Below are 14104 nucleotides of genomic sequence, written 5' to 3'. Positions count from 1 at the left end.
ACTGTTTTAGTCCCTGTATTGTTAGGTGCTACTTTCTGTCTTCCTTACTTCCCCTCACAGTGAGTTTCAAACTCTCACCTGCTCTAACGCATTCACTCTGAGTTCCTACAGCTATGCAACTTATAACTGAGCTTCTGTATTTCTTTGTAAATGTGTGAGGGAGCAGTTTTTCCTTGTCTGGATCTGATCTCATTAAGAGCTGACCTACTATTTACCCACAAGAAACTTTTGTTTTTGTCCAAATGTTTTTGTTCTTTAAATTGAGTAATATTACTGATACTTATAATGTGCCATTGCTTAAATAAATGAATTTTTATCAGAAAAGGGGAAGAAAAATAGAAACTTGGGAAAATCTGAACTAAATGATCTTCCTGGCAAAATTTGACCTCTGGATTCTTGGAAATCCTCTTTAACTGTCCAGTATCAAACAGTCCTCATTTCATTAGACAGATCAACTCCTGGAAGGGTCTTTTATAACAGGCATGGTCCCCTTGAAGTAACCTGTTACAGAAATGTTGGACTTGCAATTAACATTTTGTTGTAGTTTTGTGGAGGGGCGTTGAAAACTCCTATTATAATAATTGTGGATTTAACTTTTCTCCTTGTAGTTTTATCCATTTTTTCTTTGTGATTTTGAAGCTATGTTATTAGGTGCATAAACATTTAGGCTTATTTGTTAACCTGATTAATTTACTTCATCGTATGATGAAATACACTTTCTTATTCCTAGCAGTATATCTTTGCTTTAAAATCTATTCTGTTTCATAGTGATAGAGCCCCTCCATCTTTGTTTTTTTTTTTTGACATATTTATTGGAGTAAAATTGCTTTACAATGGTGTGTTAGTTTCTGCTGTATAACAAAGTGAATCAGCTATACATATATATATATATATCTCCATATCTCTTCCCTTTTGTATCTCCCTCCCACCCTCTCTATCCCACCCCTCTAGGTGCACACAAAGTACCGAGCTGATCTCCCTGTGCTATGTGCCTGCTTCCCACTAGCTATCTATTTTAAACTTGGTAGTGTATATAAGTCCATACCACTCTTTCACTTTGTCCTAGCTTACCCTTCCCCCTCCCCGTGTCCTCAAGTCCATTCTCTACGTCTGTGTCTTTATTCCTATCCTGCCCCTAGGTTCTTCATAACCTTTTTTTTTTTTTTTTAGATTCCATATATATGTGTTAGCATATGGTATTTGTTTTTCTCTTTCTGACTTACTTCACTCTATATGACAGACTCTAGGTCCATCCACCTCACTACAGATAACTCAGTTTCATTTCCTTTTATGGCTGAGTAATATTCCATTGTATATATGTGCCACATCTTCTTTATCCATTCATCTGTCGATGGACGCTTAGGTTGCTTCCGTGTCCTGGCTATTGTAAATAGAGCTGCAGTGAACACTGTGGTACATGACTCTTTTTGAATTATGGTTTTCTCATGGTGTATGCCCAGTACTGGGATTGCTGGGTCATATGGTAGTTCTATTTTTGGTTTTTTAAGGAACATCCATGCTGTTCTCCATAGTGGCTGTATGAATTTACATTCCTAACAAAAGTGCAAGAGGGTTCCATTTTCTCCACACCCTCTCCAGCATTTATTGTTTGTAGATTTTTTGATGATGGCCATTATGACTGGTATGAGGTGATAACCTCATTGTAGTTTTGATTTGCTTTTCTCTAATGATTAGTGATGTTGAGCATCCTTTCATGTGTATGTTGACAATCTGTATATCTTCTATGGAGAAATGTCTGTTTAGGTCTACCACACATTTTTGTATTGGTTGTTTGTTTATTTGATATTGAGCTGGCTGCATGAACTGCTTGTATATTTTGGAGATTAATGCTTTGTCAGTTGCTTCATTTGCAAATATTTTCTCCAATTCTGAGGGCTGTCTTTTCACCTTGTTTATGGTTTCCTTTGCTGTGCAAAAGCTTTTAAGTTTCATTAGGTCCTATTTGTTTATTTTTGTTTTTATTTCCATTTCTCTAGGAGGTGGATCAAAAAGGATCTTGCTGTGATTTATGTCATAGGGTGTTCGCCTATGTTTTCCTCTAAGAGTTTTATAGTGTCTGGCCATACATTTAGGTCTTTAATCCATTATGAGTTTATTGTTGTGTAGGTGTTAGGGAGTGTTCTAATTTCATTCTTTTACATGTAGCTGTCCAGTTTTCCCAGCATCAATTTTGAACAGGCTATCTTATCTCCATTGTATATTCTTGCCTCCTTTATCAAAGATCAGGTAACCATATGTGTGTGGATTTATCTCTGGGATTTCTATCCTATTCCATTGATCTATATTTCTGTTTTTGTGTCAGTACCATACTGTCTTGATTACTGTAGCTTTGTAGTATAGTCTGAAGTCTGGGAGCCTGATTCCTCCAGCTCCGTTTTTCTTTCTCAAGATTGATTTGGCTTTTCGGGATCTTTTGTGTTTGCATACAAATGTGAAATTTTTTGTTCTAGTTCTGTGAAAAATGCCATTGGTAGTTTGATAGGGATTACATTGAATCTGTTGGTTGCTTTGGATAGTATAGTCATTTTCACAATGTTGGTTCTTCCAACCCAAGAACATGGTATATCTCTTCATCTGTTTGTATCATCTCTAATTGTTTTTTTCAGTGTCTTACAGTTTTCTGCACACAGGTCTTTTGTCTCCTTAGGTAGCCTTATTCCTACATATTTCATTCTTTTTGTTGCAGTGGTAAATTGGAATATTTCCTTAATTTCTCTTTCAGATTTTTCATCATTAGTGTATAGGAATGCAAGAGATTTCTGTGCATTAATTTTGTATCCTGCTACTTTACCAAATTCATTGATTAGCTCTAGTAGTTTTCTGGTAGCATCTTTAGGATTCTCTATATGTACTACCACGTCATCTGCAAACAGTGACAGTTTTACTTCCTCTTTTCCAATTTGGATTCCTTTTATTTCTTTTTCTTCTCTGATTGCTGTGGCTAAAACTTCCAAAACTATGTTGAATAAGAGTGGTGAGATTGGCAACCTCGTCTTGTTCCTGATCTTAGTAGAAATGGTTTGAGTGTTTCACCATTGAGAACAATGTTGGCTGTGGGTTTGTCATATATGGCCTTTATTAGGTTGAGGTAAGTTCCCTCTATGCCTACTTTCTGGAGGGTTTTTATCATAACTGGGTGTTGAATTTTGTTGAAAGCTTTTTCTGCATCTATTGAGATGATCATGGTTTTTCTCCTTCAGTTTTTTAATATGGTGTAGCACATTCATTGATTTACATATGTTGAAGAATCCTTGCATTCCTGGGATAAACCCCACTTGATCATAGTGTAATGATCATTTTAATGTACTGTTGGATTCTGTTTGCTAGTATTTTGGTGAGAATTTTCGCATCTATATTCATCATTGATATTGACCTGTAGTTTTCTTTTCTTGTGACATCATTGTCTGGTTTTTGTGTCAGGGTGATGGTTGCCTCATAGAATGAGTTTGGGAGTGTTCCTCCCTCTGCTATATTTTGGAAGAGTTTGAGGATAGGTGTTCAGTCTTCTTTAAATGTTTGATAGAATTTGCCTGTGAAGCTATCTGGTCCTGGACTTTTGTTTGTCGGATGATTTTTAATCACAGTCTCAATTTCAGTGATTGTGATTGGTCAGTTTATATTTTCTGTTTCTTCCTAGTTCAGTCTCAGAAGGTTATGCTTTTCTAAGAATTTGTTCATTTCTTCCAGTTTGTTGATGTTATTGGCATACAGTTGCTTGTAGTAATCTCTCATGATCCTCTGTATTTCTGCAGTGTCAGTTGTTACTTCTCCTTTTTTATTTCCAGTTCTATTATTATGAGTCTTCTCCCTTTGTTTCTTGATGAGTCTGGCTAATGGTTTATCAATTTTGTTTATCTTCACAAAGAACCAGCATTTAGTTTTATTGATCTTTGCTCTTGTTTCCTTTATTTCTTTTTCTTTTATTTCTTATCTGATCATTATGATTTCTTTCCTTCTGCTAACTTTTGGGGTTTTTTTTGTTATTCTTTCTCTAAATGCTTTAGGTGTAAGATTAGGTTGTTTATTTGAGATTTTTCTTGTTTCTTAAGGTAGTATTGTATTGCTATAAACTTACTTCTTAGAACTGCTTTTGCTGCATCCCATAGGTTTTGGGTCATCGTGTTTTCATTGTCGTTTGTTTCTAGGTATTTTTTTATTTCCTCTTTGATTTCTTCAGTGATCTCTTGGTTATTTAGTAGTGTGTTGTTTAGCGTCCATGTGTTTGTATTTTTTACAGATTTTTTCCTACTACATAATTGATATGTAGTCTCATAGCATTGTGGTCACAAAAGATACTTGATACAATTTCAGTTTCCTTAAATTTCCCAAGGCTTGATTTGTGATCCAAGATATGATCTATCCTTGAGAATGTTCCATGAGCACTTGAGAAGAAAGTGTATTCTGTTGTTTTTGGATAGAATGTCCCATAAATATCAATTAAGTCCATTTTATTTAATGTATCATTTAAAGCTTGTGTTTCTTTCTTTATTTTCATTATGGATGATCTGTCCATTGGTGAAATTGGGGTGTTAAAGTCCCCTACTATGATTGTGTTACTGTCGATTTCCCCTTTTATGGCTGTTAGCATTTGCCTTATGTATTGAGGTGCTCCTATGTTGGGTGCAGAAATATTTCAATTGTTATATCTTCTTGGATTGATCCCTTGATCATTATGTAGTGTCCCTTTTTGTCTCTTGTATTAGTCTTTATTTTAAAGTCTCTTTTGTCTGATATGAGAATTGCTACTCCAGCTTTCTTTTGATTTCCATTTGCATGGAATATCTTTTTCCATCCCCTCACTTTCAGTCTATATGTGTCCCTAGGTCTGAAGTGGGTCTCTTGTAGACAGCATATATACAGGTCTTGTTTTTGTATCCATTCAGCCAGTCTGTGTCTTTTGGTTGGAGCATTTAATCCATTTACATTTAAGGTAGTTATTGATATGTTTGTTCCTATTACCATTTTCTTAATTGTTTTGGTTTTGTTATTGTAGGTCTTTTCCTTCTCTTGTGTTTTTTGGCTATAGCAGTTCCTTTAGCATTTGTTGTAAAGTTGGTTTGATGGTGCTGAATTCTCGTAGCTTTTGCTTGTATGTAAAGATTTTATTTTCTCCATGGAATCTGAATGAGATCCTTGCTGGGTTGAGTAACCTTGTTTGTAATTTTTTCCCTTTCATCACTTTAAATATGTCCTGCCAGTCCCTTCTGGCTTGCAGAGTTTCTGCTGAAAGGTTAGCTGTTTACCTTATGGGGATTCCCTTGTATGTTATTTGTTGCTTTTCCCTTGCTGCTTTTAATATTTTTTCTTTGTATTTAATTTTTGATAGTTTGATTAATATGTGTCTTGGTGTGTTTCTCCTTGGATTTATCCTGCATGGGACTCTCTGTGCTTCCTGGATTTAATTGACTATTTCCTTTCCCATATTAGGGTAGGTTTCAACTATAGTCTCTTCAAATATTTTCTCAGTCCCTTTCTTTTTCTCTTCTTCTTTTGAGACACCTGTAATTCGAATGTTGGTGCATTTAGTGTTGTCCCAGACATCTGAGCCTGTCCTCAATTCTTTTCTTTCTTTTTTCTTTATTCTGCTCCGTGGTAGTTATTTCTACTATTTTATCTTCTAGGTCACTTATCCGTTCTTCTGCCTCAGTTATTCTGCTATTGTTTCCTTCCAGATAATTTTTAATTTCATTTATTTTGTTGTTCATCATTGTTTGTTTGCTCTTTAGTTCTTCTAGGTCCTTGTTAAACGTTTCTTGTATTTTCTCCATTCTGTTTCCAAGATTTTGGATCATCTTTACTGTCATTACTCTGAATTATTTTTCAGGTACACTGACTGTTTCCTCTTCATTTGTTTGGTCTGGTGGGTTTTTACCTTGCTCCTTCATGTGCTGTGTATTTCTCTCTCTTCTCATTTTGCATAAGTTACTGTGTTTGGGGTCTCCTTTATGTAGGCTGCAGGTTCATAGTTCCCATTGTTTTTCGTGTCTGCTCCCAGTGGGTAAGGTTGGTTCAGTGGGTGTGTAGGCTTCCTGGTGGAGCGGACTGGTACCTGTGTTCTGGTAGATGAATCTGGACCTTGTCTTTCTGGTGGGGAGGACTGTGCCTGGTGGTGTGCTTTGGCGTGTCTGTGAACTTATTTTGATTTTAGGCAGCCTTTCTGCTAATGGATAGGGTTGTGTTCCTGTCTTTCTAGTTTTTTGGCATGGGGTGTCCAGCACTGGAGCGTGCTGGTCATTGAGTGTAGCTGGGTGTTAGCATCGAGACGACGATCACTGGGAGCACTCTCACTGATTGATATTCCATGTAGCTGGGAGGTATCTGGTGGTCCAGTGTCCTGAGCTCGGCTGTCCCATCTAAGATGCTCATGCCTCACACCCGGCCAGAGCACAAAGACCCTGTCATTCACACAGCTCAGAAGAAAAGGGGGGTAAAAATAGAAAGAAAGAAAAAATAAAATATTTAAAGTTATTAAAATTAAAAAAAAACATTATTAAATCTAAAAAAGTAATAAAGAAATAAGAAAGAAAGAAGAGAGTTACCAAACCAATAAAGAAAACCACCAAGGGTAACAAGCACTAAAATGCATAGTAGAAAAAGGAAAAAAAAAAAAAAATGGACAGACAGAACCCTAAGACAAATGGTAAAAGCAACCTATATGCACAAAATCACACAGATAAGCATACACATACACACTCTCACAAAAAGGGAAAAAGAAAAAATTATATATATATTAAAAAAAAAGAAAGAGAGCAACCGAATCAATAAATAAATCCACCAGTGATGGTAAGTTCTAAGTACTAAACTAAGATAAAAATAAAACCAGAAACAGATTAGATGCAGAAAGCAAACCCCAAGTCTACAGTTGCTTCCTAAGTCCACCGCCTCAATTGTGGGATGATTCGTCATCTATTCAGGTATTCCACAGATGCAGCGTACATCAAGTTGATTGTGGAGGTTTAATCCATTGCTCCTGAGGCTGCTTGGAGAGATTTCTTTTTCTCTTCTTTGTTCGCACAGCTCCCAGGGTTCAGCTTTGGATTTGGCCCTGCCTCCTCATATAGGTCCCCCTGTTGCATCTGTTCTTCACCCAGACAGGAGGGTGTTAAAGAAGTGGCTGATTAGGGGGCTCTGGCTCACTCAGGTCAGGGGGAGGGAGGGGTATGGAATGCAAGGCGAGCCTGCAGTGGCAGAGGCCTGCGTGACGTTGCAACAGCCTGAGGCACGTGTGTGTTCTCCTAGGGAAGTTGTCCCTGGGTCACGGGACCCTGGCAGTGGTGGGCTGCACAGGCTCCCAGAAGGGGAGGTGTGGATAGTGACCTGTGCTTGCACACAGGCTTCTTGGTGGCTCCAGCAGCAGCCTTAGCATTTCATGCCCATCTCTGCTGTCCGCGCTGATAGCCGTGGCTTACGCCCATCTCTGGAGCTCATTTAGGAGGTGCTCTGAATCCCCTTTCCTTGCACACGCAGAAACACTGGTCTCTTGTCTCTTAGGCAGTTCCAGACTTTTTCCCGGTCTCCGTTCCAGCTAGCTTTGGTTCACTACCCCCCTTCAGGCTGTGTTCATGCAGCCAACCCCAGTCCTCTCCCTGGGATCTGACCTCTGGATTCCGAACCTTAGCTCCCAGCCCCCACTCACCTCTGTGGGTGAGCAGACAAGCCTCTCAGACTGGTGGGTGCTGGTCAACAGCGATCCTCTATGCAGGAATCTCTCTGCTTTGCCCTCTGCACCGCTGTTGCTATGTTCTCCTCTGTGGCTCTGAAGCTTCCCCCCTGCCCACCCCCATCTCTGCCAAACTTTCCTAGTGTGTGGAAAGATTTCCTCCTTCACAGCTCCCTCTGAGAGGTGCAGGTCCCATCCCTATTCTTTTGTCTCTGTTTTTTCTTTTTTCTTTTACTCTACCTAGGTACGTGGGGAGTTTCTTGCCTTTTAGGAAGTCTGAGGTCTTCTGCCAGCGTTCAGTTGGTGTTTCGTAGGAGTTGTTCCACATGTAGATATATTTTTGATGTATTTGTGGGGAGGAAGGTGATCTCTATGTCTTACTACTCCACCATCTTGAGGGTTCTCCCCTCCATCTTTTTTTGACTAGTGTTGACATGATGTATCTCTTTACATTTTTTTCTTTTAACTCATCATGTCTTTATTTTGAAGTTTGTTTTTATAGTCAATGTATAGTTGATCTTGCTTTTTTTTTTAATTGAAACTGTCATTCTGTACCTCTTAATTCCAGTGTTTAGACCATTTACATTTAATTTGGTTAGCGATATATTTAGATTTTGTGGTATTGCTATTTGTTTTATAATTGTCCCATCTATTTTAATTTCCTTTTTACTTTTTTATGCTTTCTTTCGGATTGAGTAAATTTAATTATTTTCTTTTATCTTCTTTGGTGTCCTATTGGCTGAAACACATTGTTTTGTTATTTAAATGGTTGCTGTAGGATATATAGTATATTTCTTTAACTTATCACAGTCTGCCTTCAATTGTTATTATATTATTTCATGCATAGAATAAGTCCTATCAATATTATATATCATTTCTCCTCTCTTGGGCTTTAAGCTATCATTGTCAAATATTTTATTTATAAATTTTTTATAAACACCAAAAAACATAGCTATTGTCTTTTTGTTAAACAGTCCAGATACGTTCAAATAATAAAGAATATGTCTTATTCATCATTATATTTACTATTTCTGGTGTTCATTCTTTTTGGTAGACACATATATCTACCTGTTAATATTTTCCTTTTCTTCAGTGATATTCTTTATTTCTTATCATGTGGGTGTGCTGCTGTTAAATTCTTTCAGCTTTTAATGTTTGAAATCATCTCTATTTCACCTTTTTTTTAAAAGGATATTTTCACTGGGTATAAAATTTTATTTTGAATAGTTTTCGATTTTCTTTCAGAAATTTCAAGTTGTTTCTCCATTGTATTCTCAATTGCCTTTTTCCAATGAGAATTCTTCTGCCATCCTAGTATTCATTCTTCTGTACAGAAATATATCTTTTCTCTCTGGATGCTTTTAAAATTTTTCATTTTTTTCCTGGTTTTGAAAAATTTGATTATGTTGAGCCTTGGTGTAGTTGTCTTCATGTTACTTGTGCTTGAGGTTTTAGGGGCGGGGGTGGGAATCTGTGGATTTAGAGTTTTCAGAAAATTTGGAATATTTTCACCCATTATATTTGCAAATATTCCCTCCCCTTTCTTCAGAGACTCCAATCACGCAATTGTCCACTGTGTCTTTTCTACTTTTTGAATATATGGTATACAGTTATAACTGTCTTAATGCAGTGTTCTGCCAATTCTATCATCTGTGTCAGTTCTGTATTGGTTTTAGTTGGTTGACTTCCTCATTTTTGGCTGTGTTTTGGCACTTCTTTGCATGTCTAAAAATCTTTGATTGTATGTTGGATGTCATTAATTTTCCCTTGTTTGTGAATTTTTGTATTTTTAAAATATTCTTGGATTTGGTTCTGAAATGCAGTTATGTTACTTGGAATCAGATTTATACTTTTACTTCTTGATAAAATGATGAAAATCATTTGTTAGGCAAATGTAAAATAGTGTTCAATCTATGGCTAATTTTTCTCTAGTGAAGCAAGAGTCCCTGAATTCTCTACTCAATGTCCCAAGAGCTTTTCTAATTTTGTTGGTAAGAGCAGGCACTCTTCCTGGTTCTATATGAATGCTAGGCATTGTTTCCTTTAGTTATTGCGGGTGGTTCTTTTCTTGGCCTGGAATATTTGCCTCACACACATGCACTGCTGATCAGTATGGTGAAATTTTGAAGGGCTCCCTCTGCAGATCTCTGGGGGGATTCCTCTGCATAGTCTTGAGCACTCGGCATGGGCCAAGCCAAGACTGTGGCTAGAGGTCTTCTTCCAGTTTTCTGTGTTCCTTAAAAGTATTTTAACTTTGCTGACTTCCTCAACACAGCAATGCTCCATCCCACCCCCCAATCTATCTTAACTTTTCCTGTGTGCTTCCAAAGCATCTTGTGTCCACTCCTGTTAGGAAACTCAATACTATCTTATAAAAGTATCTGTTCATTTGTCTGTCTCCCTTGAGGGAAAAATAGTTGATTTGTACATTTCTATATCCCTAGTACCTAGTAGGAGTTAACAGTATTTGCTGTTGGATGAATGAGACCAAATTCTCAATCATTTCTGTGACTCAGATATAGGAGTACAGTATTGGAATCTGAAAGGCTAATGAAAGAAACAGGTATACCTGGAAGTTTCAAACAGGATTCCAATAATGAGATTAAAGTATCAGGTATTGTGAGTAAATGAATCAGCTTCCTCTCCTAGGTGGTTCAGGTTTTATATACTAGTAATATCAAATATTAAATAAATATATTGTAGAGTATTTTATGTTCAAAAGTAACTGAGAGTTAAAAAAAAAAAAATCCCTCTCCTCTTCACCAAAGTAACCATGGTCTTTCTTTGATGCAGTTGAACTACATTCTCTGTGGGCTCCTAAATTATGTTGCATGATTTCCAAAAGGTCTTTACTCATAAGATAAGCCTTAACCCCAAGAACTAGATGATTGTGCACATGGGGGCTGAGGAAGTGTGAGTAGAAGGGTAGTAGAAATGCAAATTTTTATAAGCCTTTCTGTCTTCTGACCAAGGCTATACTTTAAGGTTTAGACCCTGTGCTGTTATCAGCTCTAGAGAATTGTTGATCCTTTTTTTTTTTTCTGACAACACATGGGCCATAATTTTATTTTTTGAAAACTTCTGGTTTTTAAAAGGCTCTGAAGCTTTTGTCAAAAACTGAGTTCAGGTTGATACTACTCTTCTCCCTGTGGCTGTTTCTAGTTCTGTGAAACGCTTGTTCTTTGTGCTCAGAATATTCTCTCTTTGAAAGAATACTCTGCCTCCTTCCTTAAATACTTAGTCTGGAAGCAGTTATTTGGCTATCATTTCCCCTGAGTATGTTCCCTTTCAAGAAGGAATCTAATGATTGTTAAAGGTCTTGGCACTTGTTCTATGGGTGGGGGAGGGGATAGTCTACTACAAAGGTATTATCTCACTTGATAGCTATGTAGTTTTTGTCATTCCTGGAAAACATGTTTTTATACTTGATTTGGGAAATAAAAGCAGATTAAACGGACACAGATTTCAGGTCGTTTAAAGTCACTTTATATGGGTTAAGAAAGGCTAATCTTCAAACATACTCTTAAATCAGGATTAAGACCCAAACTTCAAGATGCTCATTTGATTGTGGCTGTTTCTCAATTTGTTCAATATCATTAGGTGAGCTTAGTGACAGATTCTGAAGTAGAAATCTGAACAGGTAATGAGTAACATCCAATCTTCATGTAAGCCAATTGTTTTACAGAAAAGATTAATTAAAAGAAGTAGTAACTAAATTTAAATCAAGCAAGGCCAAGTCTCTATCCTGAGTTTAAATCCCTGACCCATTTTTTTCCTTCTGGATACAATACAGAAATTTGAATTGGATAAATATCTCCACCAGAAAAAAAATGAGTTAAGAATTGCATTTAGAACTTTGAACTAAATCTTTTCACAATAACAGATGTTCTTTACTGAAACAAGCTCATTTCACCCAGTGTATTTAATCACACCAATTTTCAGGAATGAGAGTAAATATGTTTTATAAGTGAGAGGGCTGGAGACAGTGCATGGATGAAAGTGCATCCCATAACTTCCTCTCCCTTTATACACATTTATATATTGCACATTTTCCCCATTTATGTTTTCACAGGCACAGAGATGATTGCAAATACATACCCAGGGTGGTTCTTGTCAGGACTGGGGTCCAACATTGCAGCACATTTCTGCAGTGACTGTGACAAGCCTTGATAAATAACCCAGTTGACAACTAAATTTATCTTGGAGCAGAGAATAGAATTGATGGAGAAGTTGCTTTTACTCTCCCTATCCAAAAATTCACCTTTGTGCCCAGGACAAAGTTTAAAAAGGAAGTTTTTGGATGGAAAAAGATATATTACTTATTCATAGTGTCCTTTCTGTTTGTCTTCTTTTGTCCACAGAGACTGAAAGAATTAAAGCAACGTGAATTTGCTAGAAATGTAGCTTCCAAGTCATGGAAAGATGAAAAGAAACAAGAAAAAGCACTTAAGCGACTTCATCAGCTGGCTGAGTTAAGGCAACAGTCTGAATGGTAAGAATTAAAGGTGCCTAAGATGGTTCAAAACTCTCTTCAACTTCTGGGGAAATTTCAGTGATAAATTTACTTGGTTCACTATAGCAATGTAAACAAATTATAATTAATCAACAGATATATCTGAAGGCAAATGTTCCTAATAGTTAAAAGTCTATAAATTAATGACTTTGACATCTGGGTTTTTTCTTTCCCAATATTGTTAATGTGTTCTTTAATGAAATGATCCAAGAATGATTCTAATATACTAGCATTTATTCTATCCAGGTGATTAATATGGATCTATATATCTCTTTCTAATTATTTTGAGTTTTGTAATATTAATTTTGAAAACCATAAATAGCAATGCATCTTTTTGGGGAGGAACTAAATCTTCTGTGCATTCTTCTGCACACACCTGAAACTAGAATAAACGGCACTATCATTGTCTGGATGACAAACAAGATGTAATTAATGCAGTTAAATTTACCACACAGTGCCGTTTAAGTTGACAATTATAACAAGCATTATACTAATACATTCTTGTAGCTGAAAAATAGAAGTTTTACATGAGCTTAGAACTGCTGAACGTTTTGAAGTGAGGAGATTGTTACCTGGAACTCAATTACATTTGCAAATTGTGATTTGTGTTCATATGAATCATAATGTAGAACACTAATGTAGCTAATTAATGTAGTTGACAGCATTCTGGTGAATTGTAACACTTATAGCTCTGTGCCAGAATTTAAACTCCTATTGTTTAAATGAAAAACAATATACAGGACTTCCCTGGTGGTGCAGTGGTTAAGAATCTGCCTGCCAATGCAGGGGACACGGATTCGAGCCCTGGTCCAGGGAGATCCCACATGCTGCAGAATAACTAAGCCCGTGTGCCACAACTACTGAGCCTGTGCTCTAGAGCCCGTGAACCACAACTACTGAGCCTGCGTGCCACAACTACTGAAGCCCATTTGCCTAGAGCCCATGCTGTGCAACAAGAGAAGCCACCGCAATGAGAAGCCTGCCCACCACAACAAAGAGTAGTCCCTGCTTGCCGCAACTAGAGAAAGCCCACATGCAGCAACAAAGGCCCAAAGTAGCCAAAAGTAAATAAATAAATTTATAAAAAAAAGAAAAAGAAAAACGATATACAATAAGCTTGGGAGTGAACAACTCAATTATATTAGCATAAAATATTAGACCTCATATTTACTTTTAAGAAAATATTTATTTTTTAGGATCAATTATGAGTAAAGACACAGTATTCAGCCTTCAAATATTCATGTATTTGCACCACTGTCTTAGAGTAATTTAATTTGCCTATAAAAATATACGAAAATATAATCATATTAAAAATAAATGAGAAATTTGGTATAAAGAAAAAATAAAGGTTGGAAGACCATGTGTCCAGAGGTGAGGTTAATACAAAAATGCATGCTCTTAGGGAGCATATGATCATAGAAACAGGACACATATCTGGTACTGAACTTTTTACTTGCCAACACAATGAAGATCTTAAAATATGTTATTCAAACACATTGTCAAAAAGATATCAGACAGCCCTTGTCAAAACAGGACTTAGAAGGAAAAGTCTAATGGTTATTAGGTGGCATGCAGGAGAAAATTGAGGGAAGATATTTAATTCCCGGGTGATTAATTATGAGGTACAAAAAAAACTGAAAAAATAAGACAAGGCTTGCTATAGAGATACACACTTTAGATAGGTTCTTTAAGGCCACACAACGAAAAATCTGAGTAGCCTTAATGTAATTTTGGTTCATCTGTTACTATGCAAGTTGTCACACTTTGACATTTCTCCTTACTGATTCTGTATTTTTCTTTTGGAAGAAATAGACAAAGGATCAGAGGAGCCTTAATGATGATGATAGTGATGGTGATGATGCTTTCATTTAGAAGTTCTAAGTCTGTAGATCTACCCATGAAGTGTCTTC

General features: G+C 36.6%; 1 protein-coding gene across 1 annotated transcript in view; it reads left to right on the top strand.

Moving 5' to 3' along the window:
* Positions 1–14104, top strand: part of ZNF804B (zinc finger protein 804B) — an 83667-nt gene that overhangs the window by 61793 nt on the left and 7770 nt on the right. The window contains exon 3 of the mRNA XM_067745593.1: positions 12043–12173. Coding sequence (XP_067601694.1) covers positions 12043–12173 — 131 coding nt within the window. The remainder of the gene's footprint in view (positions 1–12042; positions 12174–14104) is intronic.

The sequence above is a fragment of the Pseudorca crassidens genome, chromosome 8 (genome assembly GCF_039906515.1).
Source record: "Pseudorca crassidens isolate mPseCra1 chromosome 8, mPseCra1.hap1, whole genome shotgun sequence".
Taxonomy (NCBI): Eukaryota; Metazoa; Chordata; class Mammalia; order Artiodactyla; family Delphinidae; genus Pseudorca; species Pseudorca crassidens.
The sequence above is the reverse complement of the archived record's forward strand: the minus strand, read 5'-3'. Positions and strand labels throughout refer to the sequence as shown.